Source organism: Chlorocebus sabaeus, chromosome 11 (assembly GCF_047675955.1).
Source record: "Chlorocebus sabaeus isolate Y175 chromosome 11, mChlSab1.0.hap1, whole genome shotgun sequence".
In the NCBI taxonomy this organism is placed as follows: Eukaryota; Metazoa; Chordata; class Mammalia; order Primates; family Cercopithecidae; genus Chlorocebus; species Chlorocebus sabaeus.
The window spans coordinates 98,654,069-98,670,504 of NC_132914.1; the positions used below are offsets into that span (position 1 = coordinate 98,654,069).

The following is a 16,436-nucleotide window of genomic DNA, read 5'->3' on the forward strand; positions in this document are numbered from 1 at the left end:
GTCAGTAATTATTAATAACAATAATGACTGACATCATTTTGACTACTTACTTTATGCCAGACGTTATGACAGACCCATTTAGTTATAACTCAGTTGATCCTTCAGACAACCAGCCACATGAGCTGTCATTACTTGATTGTCCCCATTTTACACATGAGGAAACTTAGGCTTAGAAAGGTATTTCACCCATGGTAACTCAGATGAAAAGTGGTAGAGTTGGGATTCGAACTCAGACCTTTCTGGTTATGAAATCTCTGTTCCAGTCCCCAAATTGCTTTGCTTGAGGCCAATATAGAAAATTATTTATAGAGTATTCTGTTGCATTTGTTTTTGTATTTTTTCTATGATAATAGTTCCAGCTGTTAACAGGTTTTTCATTCAGTATAATATTGCCCTATAAAGGAGGTTGGCTCTGATGAATGCCAAAAAAAAGTTTCCATTCAATGTATAACTCCCATTGTAGGAGGATAGGTATAGATGCTACTCTTATGGATGGCCCATTTGGGTGTATGAATCCATAAGCTCATGGACCTCACATCAGATGGTTTGGAGTAAAGGTCAAGCAATAACAATTTGTATCTTTTTAGTAAGTTTTGAAATTAATATGGCAGCAGCTGTTTATAAGGGACTCTGATTTTATTTATTAACTAGGGGCTATAAGAGAAATAAAACTTGATTCTCAGCCTTCAAGGAACTTGTAATACAGAAAGGTACTTTTAGTGAAACTGCCAAACTGAGCAGAGCTGAGTGAAACGGAGAGTAAGAAAAGTGTATAGAAAGTTGCCAGATGGAGGGCCGGGTGCAGTGACTTATGCCTATAATCCCAGCACTTTGGGAGGCTGAGGTGGGTGGATCACCTGAGGTCAGGAATTCGAGACCGGCCTGGCCAACATGGTGAAACTCCAACTCTACTAAAAATACAAAAACCAGCTGGGTGTGGTGGTGGGTGCCTGTAATCGCAGCTACTCGGGAGGCTGAGGCAGGAGAACTGGCTTGGACCTGGGAGGTGGAGGTTGCAGTGAGCCGAGATCACGCCACTGCACTCTAGGCTGGATGGCAGACTGAGACTCTGTCTCAAAAAAAAAAAAAAAAAAAAAAAAAAATTGCCAGATGGAATAAGAAACTATTCATAACTCAGGTTTTGAGGGATAGTGTAAATAAGTTGGATGAGAATTAGGCTTAGAGACTTAGTTCTGTTGCAGATTTGTTACCCTCTTATTCCTTAGTCTCTTCTTCTCTAAAATGGGGGTAGTTAAACCTGTCTTATGTGGCTCATTGAATATTTGGTAAGAACCAAAAGGAGGTAATATAGAAGAAAAGTGCATTGTTATCTATAAATTATGACAGTAGAAAATACTGTATTATTAAGGGAAATGGAAATAAAACTACAATTATAAATAGTAACAAACTAATATGTTACCTTACATGACCTCTCCTCTTTGTTTCACTAGGAGAGTGCCATTCTGCAGTCATTCAAGCAGTAGAAGACTTGGATTTGTCTGAAGTTCTTCCTTTAGGTCGTCAGCATGGTATCTTAAACAGTCTTGAGGTAGTATTGAAAAACATTAGTCATCTGATCAGCGCATACCTGCCGAAGATTTTGCAGATACTGCTCTGTATGACGGCAACCGTATCACACATCCTTGACCAACGAGAAAAGGTGAGAGATTCACTATAGATGCTTTCTTCTTGGGCTCATGGGTGTCTGTGTTGTCTTGGGCATTGAGTTGGGCCTGATTTACTAACACTCTCCCAAGTTCAATCCTTATACAACCCTTTGAAAGTATCTTCTTAAAACAGTCTTCCACATAGTGGGACTCTTTGCTGTTATAAATATTTACTTGTGACCAGAAAATGCAAATTGTATCAAGTGTATATTTTAAAAAGAGATGGATTCGTAGTGAGTGGGTTAGTTCTCTGTTTCTCGGGAATCCAAGTCAAGTGTTTGAGCTGATATTTCTTAGATTTTAATTCCAAGAGCCTAGAAGTATAAGGTATCTTTCAACTCTCATTTCTCCAGGATGGCTGGAAAATGAATAGACCACTGTTACCATCAGCACTGTTATTTTGAGGGTTGCCTGGAAGTCTTTAAAAAGTAGATGCTTACCAACAATAAGTGCAGTGTTTTGAATAAATATAAATAGTAAGATGGGGCAAAACAAACCAGCTGGCCAACTGCCAAAAGGTGCTCAGGAAGTGTTTTCTAATTATATTCAAAACAATTTATGTTTTGTTGAAATAGATCCGTGGACATGAGCGAACTCTTTGGAGTTTAGGGAAATAGTCCATAATCTTTTTTTTTTTTGAGACAGAGTCTCGCTCTGTTGCCCAGGCTGGAGTGCAGTGGCATGATCCCAGCTCACTGCAACTTCCGCCTCCCAGGTTCAAGTGATTCTCCTGCCTCAGCTTCCTGAGCAGTCCTCAGCTGGGAGTACAGGCGCCCGCCACCACGCCCGACTCATTTTTGTATTTTTAGTAGAGATGGGGTTTCACCATGTTGGCCAGGCCGGTCTCGAACTCCTGACCTCAGGTGATCCGCCCACCTCGGCCTCCAAAAGTGCTGGAATTACAGGCATGAGCCACCGTGCCCGGCCTCATAATATCTTATGGACTGAAGGCTTCTGGGAGAAAATGCAACTTGAAGTAGAGCTCCAGACTCAGATTTCTGCTGTTGACTCTCAGTTAATTCCAAATAGGCACAGTTTTAATTTGGCCAAAATTTATTTCATTTGATTTCTAGATATGCCCAGTGAACTGCCTGTCAAATATGATCTTGATAAGTGAAAATTGACTGCCAAAATTTTAGGCTGCTGGTTTGGGCTATGCATAGATGTGAATCTGTTTTAGCAATGAAATTATATTCTCTTATAACCAAGATGCAGAGATTTAGAACACTTCTTCCATTTTGGTAGTCACATTTTGTTTTTCTCGTTCTTTCATTCATTTCTTCAGTAAATATTAATTGAGCCTCTACTATGTGTCAGGTACTGTACTAAACACTGGGAATAGTCAGCAAAGCACACAGACATTTATGTTCTTTTATTTGTTCATTAAGTACCTATTGAGCACCTACTGTGTGCCAGACATTGTTCCAGGGAAGGAGTGAGACATGTGAGGACTCAGTATATGGGGAGAAAAAGAATGAATGAATAAATAAATAAATAAATATACACGTAATTAAAATAATGTCAGAGGGAAGTACATTCTGGAAGGAAAATAAAATGAGGAGACCCTTCTGCAGGGTCCTGAGGCTCATTCTCGGTGTAACTCTTTCCTGTCAGTACTCTGCCCTGTGAGTTCTAGCTGCCTCTGCCTCCCCAAGTTGCCCAGCTCTGTCTCTTTATCTTGGGGTCAGTGGACTCTGCCTGGGCTCTTGCTTCCTGCACTGAGGCCTGAAAACTCTCCAAGGCAGTAAACTAGGGAAATCACAGGGCTTATTTCCTTTGCTTTCCGCCTCTGAGTAATCACTGTTCTCTGCTGCCTGATGTCCAACGTCTGAAAATTATTGTTTATATATTTTGTTTACTTCCTTAGTTGCTTAAGAGAGGAGGGTAAATCCAGTCCCTTTTACTCCATCTTGGTTGGAAGTGCAAAACCACTATAAAGGAGCAGGCAAAACAGTCCTCAGACTAACACGGGACTGGAAATAGCCTACATCCCCAACAGCCACAGTAGAAATCCCGTAATACACAATACACCGGGGGAGAGTCTTTGGAACATGTTGCCTCAGTCATGGATCCAAATTAGCACTAGAATAGAGGCTGCTGTGGGCTCACTTTAAAAGGCCAAACGTTTTTCAAGTTTGATCCCAGAACAAAGCCCAAAATTTTAAATGATTTAAGTGAAAATAAATTTCACAATGTCTGACATGCAGTCAGACATTACCAGGCATACAAAGTAGGAGGAAAATTTTACCCATAATGAAGAGAAAGGGCAATCAATAGAAGCAGATCCAGAAATGACACAGATAATAGAATTAGACAAGGAGGCTGATGCCACCACTTTGGGAAGCCAGGGTGGGAGGATCACTGGAGGCCAGGAGTTTGAGACCAGCCTGGACAACATAGCAAGACCCTATTTTTGCAAAAAGTAAAACATTAACCAGGTGCAGTAGCACACACCTGTACTCAGGAAGCTAAGGTGAGAGGATCACTTGATCCCAGGAGATTGAGGCTGTAGTAGGCCAAGATCAAACCACTGCATTCCAGCATGGGCAACAGAGTGAGACTCTGCCTCTAAAAAAAAAAAAAAAAAAAAAAATTAGACGAAGACATTAAAATAGCTATTATAAAAACCCTCCATATATTAGAGAAAGTAGAAGAAATCATGAGCATGTTAAGGAGAGACATGGAAGATGTGCAAAATTTAATGTAAGATGAGGAAATATAATAGAAAGTGACCAGTGTGGGGGTGGATAGGTGCTTCATTTACTAGGATGGTGAGGGTCCTCTATAAAAAGGTGATCTTTGAGCTTACACCTCACCATGAGAAGAACATTTCAGGCAAAGAAAATGACTAGTGCAAAATCCCTGGTTGGGAATGGTCTTGACATGTTGTAAGAATAGACAAGGCTGTGATGGCTAGAGCACCAGGAGCAGGAAGAGTCATGTAAGGTGAGGATAAAGAGGTAGGTCGTATGGGCTCTGTAGGACCTTGTAGGCTATGACGAGGGGTGAATTTACTTCTAAAGATAATGGAAACTGCTGAGGGGCTGGAAGCAGGTGAGTGATAAGGACTGTGTAGTGTTTTAAAAATATTGCTTTGGTGGCTTTGTGGAAAAGGGACTATGGGAGGCCAAGAATGGAAGCAGAAAAGAGGTCTTAGAAAGTTCTTTCTCTGTTAAATGAGAGCATAATAAGGGCCACAGGAAGAATTAAGTGAGAACCTGTTTATGCCTTGTAGCAAGTGATAGTGACTTTATCTGTATATGAATATATTAAATTTTGAAAGGTTTGCCTGTGTAGTGCCTTCACATTTTTGGTTAACTTAGAAGTTACTTAGTAATACAGCCTCCCTCCTAAGTCAATAATCAGTAACTCAAAGGATCATTTATGCAATATCACAGTTCATTAGTTAATGAGATTTTAAGCTTGTTGACAGATATGAGCTTTCTTATATTTTCCATTGAAATTCTTGGACCCATCCAAGGAATTCCTTAGTGAATTATTGCACAGTAGTTTTGCTTAAGTGAGTTAATGTTCTACATTTATGTGCTTCAGCTCAGTTATATATTTACTTTTTTGTGTCTTTCCTTCAGGGCATTGATCGGCATTAAAAGATACTTGAAAATTGTTGGTTTTGGGGTTTTTTTGTACATTTAAGCAACAATGTAACTTGTAAACACATACAAACTCAATCATATTGACTGTTCCTCTAGGAATTAAAGTGTATGATTGCTCATTTTCAGGGTTTTTCTCTAGTTTATTCAACAATTATTGAGTAAATTGGGCAGCTGGCGCTTTAGTTACAGAAATGAATAGAACATGCAGATTGTACCCGATGGGAAGGGTGGTTGGTGGGAATGGGAGACGGGTGGGGAGTGTCTATTTGATATCATGTTTGCAGTTATGAGCTTCATATTTCCTCCGGATACCATGTTTTTTCAAATATCAGGGATGATTTTTATCTTTCACTAAACTTGATGCAGCTGATGAAAATATTGCTAGTTGAAGCAGAACAGAATGACTTGTAACTACATCACCTGTGCTTGCTTACTGTCAATTCCTTTGTGACTTGCATAATAAGATAATAAGCTAAAAGGAGACCATATGTGAGATATCGTGATTCCTCAGGCTTGCTCAGCAAACTAATGACATCCTTGTTCATATTTACTTGAATTTAAAATGTGCTATATCAGATTCGAATACCTCTGTTGGTCAGATTATCAGATTTTCATGATACGTAATTTTCCTGTTAGTTTTCTTCATGTTATCTTGGCCATAAGACTTGATATTCACTATATGAGAGCATTTGTGTTGTCTTTATAAATTGCAAGGTGACTTTTAGGTTTTAACGTAGGTAATTAAGGTGATATATAAAAATAAATGATCACTTTCATGTCTAGAGCCCACAGTTTACTAATCAAGTGGGAAAACGATCAGGGGTTGAATCTTCTCCCTTTTTTTTTTATTTTTTTTTTTTATTTAAACACTCTGTGCTAGGGAAAAATCCCTCTGAGGCCCTTGTCTCTCCTCTGCTCGGCCTAAAGCTCTTCATTCTTTAGTATCCAGTAGAAATCTAACTATTCCATGAAGCTCTGTCCTGAAATTTGTAGTAATTCCTCCTACTGAAATATCTTTGGGCCAGGCGCAGTGGCTCACGCCTGCAGTCCCAGCACTTTGGGAGGTCGAGACTGGTGGATCACCTGAGATGGGGAGTTCGAGACCAGCCTGACCAACATGGAGAAACCCTGTCTCTACCAGAAATACAAAATGAGCCGGGCATAGTGGCACATGCCTGTAATCCCAGCTACTCGGGAGGCTGAGGCAGGAGAATCACTTGAACCCAGGAGGCGTAGGTTGCAGTGAGCCCAGATTGTGTCATTGCAGTTCATTCTGGGCAACAAGAGTGAAACTGCATCTTAAAAAAAAAAAAAAAAGAAAAAAGAAATGTCTTTGGCATTTTCAGTCTCTTATATACATTCAATAAATTTGCCTTTAATAAGATTTTCAGTTGAATTGAGGTCACGACTGTGACTGGCATGCCACTGGAGCCATTAGTAGGGACTCAATAAATTGTCCTACTCTGAGCCTGAACAAATTGGCTGTGAATTTGTGATTGTATAACTCACAGGGAAGGAGATGCCAGTGGAAGTAGCAATGTTTGTTATTTTAAAGGTTTGCTTTTACTTCACACTCATTCCAGCCTCTATGCCTCTAAACAGACAAATCATATTTCTTTCTAAATTGCATTTTTCTTTGAACTATGTGTGTTGAAATCTTCCTATCCTTTGATTCAGTCACCTCATTCTCTTGCTGTACAAAGTATTTCACTGTATGGAAAAGTCATAAATTCCTTAACTAGTCCCCAGGCTAATTTTAACAAGAATAATTTATAACTTCTAGTCTTATAAAAAGTAAAATAATAAGTATGAAAATAAATAGAAAAATGACTTTCATTTGAAATGAAGATTTAATTTTTTCCCCCCTAATATAAGGCATTATGTTGGGGAAAAAAAGAAAAAAAAATTTTGCTTTGTTTAGAATTCTCTGTTCGTGGGAAGAAATCAGGATTTTACTTGAATAAAACAGTAAAACAATATAGAATACAAAACAACTATTCCAGTTGTAATAATGTTTTTTCTTAAGGATAGCTAGTGTGCCTACTAGGCAGTGATATTGTTTTAAGACTCCGCTTTCTTTTCTTGTTCAATGAGAAAAGTAAGACAATTTGCTTGGTTGGTGTTCCCATATAAATCAAGTCAACAGATTTAGTAATAGGATTTCCAGTTTGATTCTTAGCCACCTGAGCAAGAGTGCCTCTCTGAGGAATCAGGGATAAAAATGATATATATGTATTTTTTAAACAGAAGATCTTTGTTTTACAGATACAGCTGAGATTTATTAATCCATTGAAAAATTTAAGACGTCTTGGAATCAAAATGGTAACTGATATCTTTTTGGACTGGGAATCATATCAGTTTAGAACAGAAGAAATTGATGCTGTGTTTCATGGTGCAGTTTGGCCCCAGGTAAATCTCGATTTCTACATCTGCCTATATGCCTTCTGCTTGTTCCCTTATTACTAACTCACCAACATAGCTACCACCCAGACATGAATGCTTATCTGGGTCTTTTCTTTTACATCGAGCCCTTCTTTCTGGAAGTTTTTAGAACACTTTTCTTTGCCTTCACTACCACCTAAAACTCAAGAGTCAGTTTCTGCTATACCATAGCATTTACACTTAAGGCTCAACTGAATATGAATGTGTCTCTTTAGCAACTGTAACATAACTTTTTTTTTGAGACAGAGTCTCGCTTACTGCAACCTCTGCCTCCTGGGTTCAAGAAAGAGATTCTCCTACCTCACTCTCCCAAGTAGCTGGAATTACAGGCATACACCATGATGCCCAGCTAATTTTTGTATTTTTAGTAGAGAGGGAGTTTCGCCTTGTTGGCCAGGCTGGTCTTGAACTCCTGACCTCAGGTGATCCGTCTGCCTCGGCCTCCCAAAGTGCTGGGATTACAGGCATGAGCCACTGCGCCCTGCCTGTAACATGATTTTTATAGCACCTCACATAGCATTGCCTCTGACCTTTGGCAAGCGTGAGGGAAAACACACAGGTGTTTCTATTACATACTTCCTATTTTGATTTCTCTGGTTGTAACCCCTTGGTGATGATAACTGGTACAGGTATAGACTGAAGGAGAGATTTGATTTTAGGAAATGTTTCTAGGTGTTGGAGGTCCCAGTCATTTTCAACACTCTGAAACCTAAAATACCATTTCTTTTCAAGTGTCTAGCACTTCCATGCATCACCTTTGCCATTTTTCCTATGTAGATGTTCTTTTGGATCTCTTTATACTTTTTCTTATTCTGTCATTTGGATGTTAATCTCTGTCCCTTGTCTTTTTTATCCTCTGCTGTGATTTCTGTGCTTGTTATTTGTGGTTTTTCTGTAATTTGGTATATGTATTTGGTATTCTGTTTTTTACTTTGTCTCCTAGATCAGCAGGCTTGGATCTGAGAGTCAATATTCTCCTACTCCTCTGCTGAAACTGATCAGTGTCTGGAGCAGAAATGCAAGGTATAACCTTTCTTTTTTCCTTCTTTAAAAGGGGCAATGTTTTAGACGAATCTGGCTAAAGCAGTCCAGGGAACTAATAAGGTAATTTATGGTCTTTCCATACAGTGAACTACTTTTGATACAGTTAAAGAGAATGAGGCAGCTGAGTAAAAACAAGGAAAGATCTGAAAATACATAGTTTAAAGAAAAATATAGCCATGCATGGTGGCTTATGCCTGTAATCCCAGCACTTTGGGAGGCAGAAGCAGCATTGCTTGACCTCAGGAGTTCGAGACCAGTACTGAAAATCAAAAAATTGGCTGGGCATGTGGCACATTCCTGTAGTTCCAGCTACTTGGAGGCTGAGGTGGGAGGATCACTTGAGCCCACAAAGTCGAGGCTACAATGAGCCATGATCATGCCATTGCATTCTAGCCTGGGAGAAAGCAAGACCCTGTCTCAAAAAAAAAAAAAGATACAAAGATAAATTGCTAGACAATATATATAGTGTGATACAGGAAGGTATGTGTCTGTGTATATAAATATGAAATGAAATAGAAACTGTCCAGAAGGACACATGAGAACTATTAACAATGTGGCCATAGCACGTGGAGGTTTGGGTGGACCAGAGCAGGGAGAGGAGACTTTTCATAATACATCTTTTGGACTGTTTGAATTTTTTATAATAATTAAAAAGTAAAAATAGCTAAAATAACATCTTACAAAGTAAAGAAAATTTTAGAGTATGTATTACAGCTAAAACTAATACTTTTTTGGCAATTTTTACAGTTTGATTAAAACTTGAAAATTTTAAGTATTAGAGCTGATAGAGATGTTCTTCCAATATATGTAATAATTATGTCAGCTGTTTGATTTGGCCTGGCATAGGGAAAAACAGAATGTGAAACACACCAGATAGTTATATCATCACATAAATATTATTTTCTGCATGCTTGCTTAAAAATAAATGCTGACTTGTAATTGGCATTCTATGTGTTTTTCCCAGTTCCCACTGAAAATCAGGAAAACCTCACAATCTTTCCAGATTTTCTAGACGATTGTCTTCTTTGTGAAACTCCATCTAAATGTACATTCAGCTCTCATGGTCAGAAAAGGTTTTATTATTGATTCAGTGATGTTAAAATTATAGTCTTGGTTTTTACAAGATTGGAATCATACTCTATAACTGGCTTTTGATTTTGTTTTTTTCATGTATCTTTATGTCATGGACATTTCTTCATGTTATTAGCCTTCAAAAACAAACCAAAAACCTTGACATTGTCTTCCTCAGGAAAATTTGTCTATTTTACTAATAGTAAGTTCTCTACATTTATTCCCCAATTTGACACAGCAATTTTATATCTTTATCATTGGACATTTGTAAGCGACACTTCATAGGCATACTTGAGAAATGTTATATATAGTTTTTTCATTTCCATGCAAATAAGCCATGAAGGACTTCCATCCAGGAAGACTTTACAGTAGAGACTCATTTTCATATTTGTTGGGGCCTTATTCAAGGTATCGAGCCACATTGTTGGATGCCATTTCATTCTTTTCTGCAATTTCTCATGTTTTGGTTGGGCAAATAGAAGCCACATAACAATGGAAGAGTTAGGCAGCAGAACCTTTTTTTTCCCTTTTATACTTAACACTCACCTGAAAGAAATCTCTAAAATTGTTGACTTCCCTTGGAATCCACATAGCAATAGATATGCATATGAAGTTGTGTGTGAAAGAATTAACGAATGAATATTTCAGAACCCCTTCAATGGGAATGTTACTTTTTAATTAAAAAAAAATTAGATTTTGAAGTGTAGTTCCTGTTTACATAGTGTCAATTAGAAATTAAAACAGATTTTTCATCTATAGAGAAGTCTAGCATTTTACTAGCTTACAAGTAAGTTTAAATTTTCTCAGAAATTAAGTGAACTCAGGACAGCAAAAGCTTACTAAGGTGAGCATATACTTTTTTGTCCACATTGAAAAACTCCTGAGGATGAAAAGAGATGTAATAAATAAGTCAAAACAGCCAATGTAAACCGGGACTGTCCCAGGCCCCTTTCTTAGCTGCTCTGGTTCTAGTCACTGCAGCCCCAGCATAGCACAGTCTCTTCTTCCTGCATGCTCCTTCCAGCTCTGTAAGGCCCTGTCATCACATACTGCCTTTGTTGTATTCATCTGTCTTCATAACATTATCTACAGCTCCTTCAGGGCAAAGACCGTGTCTCATTTATTACTCCACAGAGGGTTACACATCTTCATCCATGTGTAGTTGACGATCATTGCATGTTGTTTGAGTGATTGGAATTGCTGATTGAGCCATGCACGTTAGCATGTAGCATGCTCATTGTACTGTGGCAGCAAGTTACGTTGGTCAAGGGAAAACGGTTTGGTCGCTGGGAAGTTGCATTGTATCTGAATGGGCTCTTGCTAGGACTTTACCTGCAGTTGAAAGCAGTTCTCTTCCCTTTTCTGCTAGAAAACGTTTAAGACAACAAAACAACATAGTGATTAAGAGCACAGTCTCTGAAGTCACACTAACCTAGCTTCAAATCCTAGCACCACTGTGTGTTCTTTTGGTCAAGTTGGCCTCTAAGCCTCAGTTTCATCACCTGTAAAATGGGTATAATACCCATTTATTGGTGAAGACCTACTTCATTGATAATAGAGGTGATAATATATAATATAAAGTGCCTTGTGTAAAGCCTGCCCGTACTATGCACAATATTTGTTGGACAGAAAGATGTATGAATATAACCTCTTAGACCTTTTCTGTCAGTTTGTCAATGCTAAGTATGTTAAAGAGCTCAAGCTCTTCCCCCCGCCCCGACCCCAGTGATGATGAATTGAAAAAGGCAAACTATCTGAATTGTTTCTGTTTGACCTTCCTAGTAATTGTTAGGATTGCATTTCTGACTGAATCAGCTGCTGGTTTACCCTTGGCTGGAAAGCCTTTGTCCCTCTGCCCTTGTTGGTGCATTTGCTTTAGGAAGGATATTTATAACTTTCATGTGAGTCTTTCATTATTGGGGATGGATTCATCCCCATCTCCCAACATTGAATGTTCCATATCCTGATCAATAAACGTTTGTTTGGTCTGTACTCCTAACTCCTGTGTTCTAGTACATAGGGTTTTATGTGAGTGTTTAAACATTCACGTTCTAGAAAGCTTATAATTGAAAAGTAGTCTGTTTCCAGTAAGTCTCTTTTAGAAAGAGCTTAGACATTGGAGTTAAATTGTGATTCAAATCTCAGCTCTACTATTAGCTCAGTGGCTTCGGACAAATCTGTTTTCTCATCCATAATGTGGGAATAATGATACTACCACATAGAAAGGTTATGAGAATTAAATGAGAAATATATATAAAGTGCCTAAGTAATATGTTTGTAATGTAATACTTAGAATTATTATCCATCGAATTTTAGATTTAATGTAATTCCCCTTTGAATAATCTTATTAATGTGGACACACACACACATATGCATATATATTTGTTAAACTCATGGTGAAAATTCATATGGACATGTTTTTAGAAGTGTACACACTGAGAATAAGATGATTACAATGTTTTTTCTTCCAGGTATTTCCCTTTGCTGGCTAAACAGAAGCCTGGGCACCCAGAATGTGATATCCTGACCAATGTTTTTGCAATTCTCTCAGCAAAGAATCTTTCTGATGCCACAGCTACTATTGTAATGGACATAGTTGATGACCTTCTTAACCTTCCAGATTTCGAGCCCACAGAAACAGTTTTGAACTTGCTGGTAACTGGATGTGTATACCCTGGCATAGCAGAAAACATAGATGGTATGTATGATGACAAAGCAGATAATTCTTAGACTTCTGATGTAGCAATTGTTTCCTCAGAAGAGAAAAAAGATCAGTATAATCTGACTCACTTGAGAGCATATACTCATAAGTTTCTTTTCTCTGGGAACTAATACTAATTTATATAAACTGAATTTTCTTTGCAGTTATAAGAATAGATTATTTACTCTTCAAGAAGTCTCAACTCTCCTCCAGGAAATTATGAAAATGATTTCTACTGTCATGTCTCTACATTCTTCTTACCATATTATCCCAAATAATTCCCTTACTATTACCAAAAAATGGTTTAAATAAAGCCTCAAAGGTCTCTTAAATAAGTTCTTGATTTAACTAGTAATATAGCTATTTTGAGTAAGAAGAAAGTTGTTTATAAGAATCAAAATTTAACTAAATGTTCATAGTGGTTGAGTGCTTTTCTTATCATCATGAAGATTTTGTAGAGTTATGCCTTAAGAGAGTTTATTAAAATCAAAACATTAATCATTATCTATTTCAGAGTCTATCACAATAGGAGGAAGATTAATTCTACCTCATGTATCTGCAATTCTTCAGTATCTCAGCAAAACCACAATAAGTGCAGAAAAGGTGAAAAAGAAAAAGAATAGAGCACAAGTCAGTAAAGAGCTTGGCATTCTTTCAAAGTAAGTGATATGTTGATACTTAAAAGATAACATTACCATCCTTGGTTTTAACTTTTTAAAAAATTATTATCTTGGCCAGGCGTGGTGGCTCACACCTGTAATCTCAGCACTTTGGGAGGCTGAGGTGGGTGGATCACCTGAGGTCAGGAGTTCAAGACCAGCCTGACCAACATGGCAAAACCCTGTCTCTACTGAAAATACAAAAGTTAGCTGGGCCTGGTGGTGGACACCTGTAATCCCAGCTACTTGGGAGACTGAGGCAGGAGAATCGCCTGAACCCAGGAGGCGGAGGTTGCAGTGAGCCGAGATCGCGCCACTGCACTCCAGCCTGGGTAACAGAGTGAGACTTCATCACAAAATGAAATAAAATAAAAATTTAAAAAATTACCTTGTTTTTCAGGTGTTTGAACCTGGCAATAAGGAGCTAAAAAGTTTTTTAATATTTTTGAATCCCTTTTACTTTTAAGTTAATGCGGAATTCCCTTTCTCTGCTGGAATACTTACTAGAAACTGTTCATAGCATCTGTCTTTGTTTAATAAAATTAAAGGGAACAGATTTTTCAAAATCTTAAAGTAGACTAATAGATTTGTTTGTTTAGCCTTTGTGTATTTTGAGTTTTGTGGAATTACAATTTTTTACTCTTTAGTGTAATGATAAAAATAATTAACTTGAAAGAACAGATTGTTCTGTTTTTTGTCAGGAAGATCTCACAAGGGTTTTTAAAGAGTCTGTTTGGCAGTAGACCTAGGATCTGTTGTGATTTTGGTAAAGGGAAAGGTTGATAAACCTGAGTGCAAGAAACAATTCTATCTTAATTTTAAATTGACCATTACAAGGCTTAGTTGTTGAAAATGTATTTTTTCTGTTATTTAAAACAGTATCAACCAAAAGTGATCTGTTCGAATCTTCTAGAAACTTCTTTACAATGCTTTTTAAAATACTGTTGTATTTCTAAGTTATGCAGAATGGGAAATCATACTAAATACACTCATTAAATTTCATCCTAGGCTATGTGGTAGTAGAAAGATGATGAGAGGAGATTGGGTACTAGAAAGACCAGAGTTTGAAAGACCTGCTGTACTTCTTTCTAGCTGTGAGACGTCAGTTTCTCTGAGTTTCAGTTTTTCTCTGGGCATAATGAGGCTGACGATTCCTATATTGCAGGGCTATCATGGGTGTTAAATTGAAATACTGTACATAAACCCTTAAGTCTTGGCACTTAAAAATGTTGTTTCTTTGCAAAATAAAGCAATTACTAATTGCCAGATTACAGGACTGGAGTTCACTCTAACCCACCTATTCACCTGTTCACTGTAACCCACACAATCAGATATTGCAAAATAAATAGAATAGTAGCCATGAGCTTGATGGTGGAGAGGAGTAAGAGTGAGCACAGCTAAGTAACTGAGGTAAACTTTTTATACATGCACACATACTTGAAAGCTAGCTGTGTATTGGAATGCTAAAACTGTGTCTTTAGTCACTGTTTTTTCTACAAAAAGTTTAACTTCTTAGAGAAATATTCCTATATATGGTCCTTACGTACTTGTTTTTTCCTTCTTTAGGATCAGCAAGTTTATGAAAGACAAAGAACAAAGTTCTCTACTCATTACGCTTCTCCTTCCATTCCTCCACCGTGGCAATATTGCTGAGGTACAAACTCATAGGACACTTACTCTGTCTTTAGAGTAGCGCTTTATCTCTAGGTTTACTTTTACTGCAGCACTTTTACTGGCTAGATTTTGTGATGCATTTATCCCAAGGAACTTAAAAGACTATATAGAAATACAAAAATTAGGCCAGGCGGGGTGGTTCACGCCTGTAATCCCAGCACTTTGGGAGGCTCAGGTGGGCGGATCACCTGAGGTCGGGAGTTCGAGACCAGCCTGACCAACATGGAGAAACCCCATCTCTACTAAAAATTCAAAATTAGCCAGTGACACATGTGGTGGCACATGCCCGTAATCCCAGCTACTCAGGAGGCTGAGGCAGGAGAATTGCTTGAACCCGGGAGGCGGAGGTTGCTGTGAGCCCAGACTGCGCCATTGCACTCCATCCTGGGCAACAAGAGTGAAAATCCATCTCAAAAAAAAAAAATTAAATAAATAAATAAATAAAATTTAAAAATGAGAGGGAAAAGATTAGGACAGACACTAGGAATGGGGGCAGGCAGGCAAGAAAGTGGAGACATCATCATCTACAACAATAACAAAGTACTAGCCCCTTTGTTTCCCTTGTTTAGCTTCTGATTCATTTCAGGCGTTTTTCTTTCTCTAACAAACCTGGAACCCAAGAAGTGCATTGTGTAAATTTTTTTTTTTGAGATGGAGTTTCACTCTTGTTGTCCCAGGCTGGAGTGCCAAGGCACAATCTCGGCTCACTGCAACCTCCGCCTCCTGGATATAAGCAATTCTTCTGCCTCAGCCTCGAGTAGCTGGGACTACAGGCGCCCACCACCACCCCTAGCTAATTTTTTTGTATGTTTTGTAGAGACGGGGTTTCACTATGTTGGCCAGGCTGGCCTCGAACTCCTGACCTCAGGTGATCCGCCTGCCTCGGCCTCCCAAAGTGCTGGGATTACAGGCATGAGCCACCGTGCCCGGCCGCATTGTATAATCTTAATTGTAGATCACAGTGGCAAAACAGAATAGAAATCAGACTTTTAATATTCAGACACAGCTAAGTGTTTCTGGTATGATTTGCAAACCACAGTTCAGTCTTAATTAAGAGTCCTCCAGTGGCTCATGCTCATTTGTCAGACTTCAGTAGTGATACTAAACATTTCTCACCACACAGTTGTTCAGTTTAGAAGACCACAGATCTGTAGACGACCAGAAGTGTATACAATTGGCCCTCTGTATTCACATTTCCACATCTGTGGATTCATCCAAACTTGGATGAAAATATTTGGAGAAATAACAATATAGTTATAAAAATGATACAAATTTTAACCAGCTGGGCGTGGTGGCTCATGCCTGTAATCCCCACACTTTGGGAGGCTAAGGCAGGCAGATCACGAGGTCAGGAGGTCAAGACCAGCCTGGCCCATATAGTGAAACCCCGTTTCTACTAAAAATACAAGAATTAGCCAGACATGGTGGCATGTGCCTGTACTCCCAGCTACTCAGGAGGCTTAAGCAGGAGAATCACCTGAACCCAGGAGGTGGAGGTTGTGGTGAGCCGAGATCATGTCACTGCACTCCAGAATAGACAAAAGAGACTCCACCTCAAAATGAA

At 38.5% G+C, this 16,436-nt stretch overlaps 1 protein-coding gene across 1 annotated transcript in view; it reads left to right on the forward strand.

Annotated features, from left to right (window-relative positions):
- Positions 1-16,436, forward strand: part of UTP20 (UTP20 small subunit processome component) — a 108,729-nt gene that overhangs the window by 47,799 nt on the left and 44,494 nt on the right. Inside the window, exons 27-32 of the mRNA XM_008004396.3 lie at positions 1,452-1,660; positions 7,547-7,690; positions 8,667-8,746; positions 12,310-12,536; positions 13,054-13,198; positions 14,765-14,852. Coding sequence (XP_008002587.3) covers positions 1,452-1,660; positions 7,547-7,690; positions 8,667-8,746; positions 12,310-12,536; positions 13,054-13,198; positions 14,765-14,852 — 893 coding nt within the window. The remainder of the gene's footprint in view (positions 1-1,451; positions 1,661-7,546; positions 7,691-8,666; positions 8,747-12,309; positions 12,537-13,053; positions 13,199-14,764; positions 14,853-16,436) is intronic.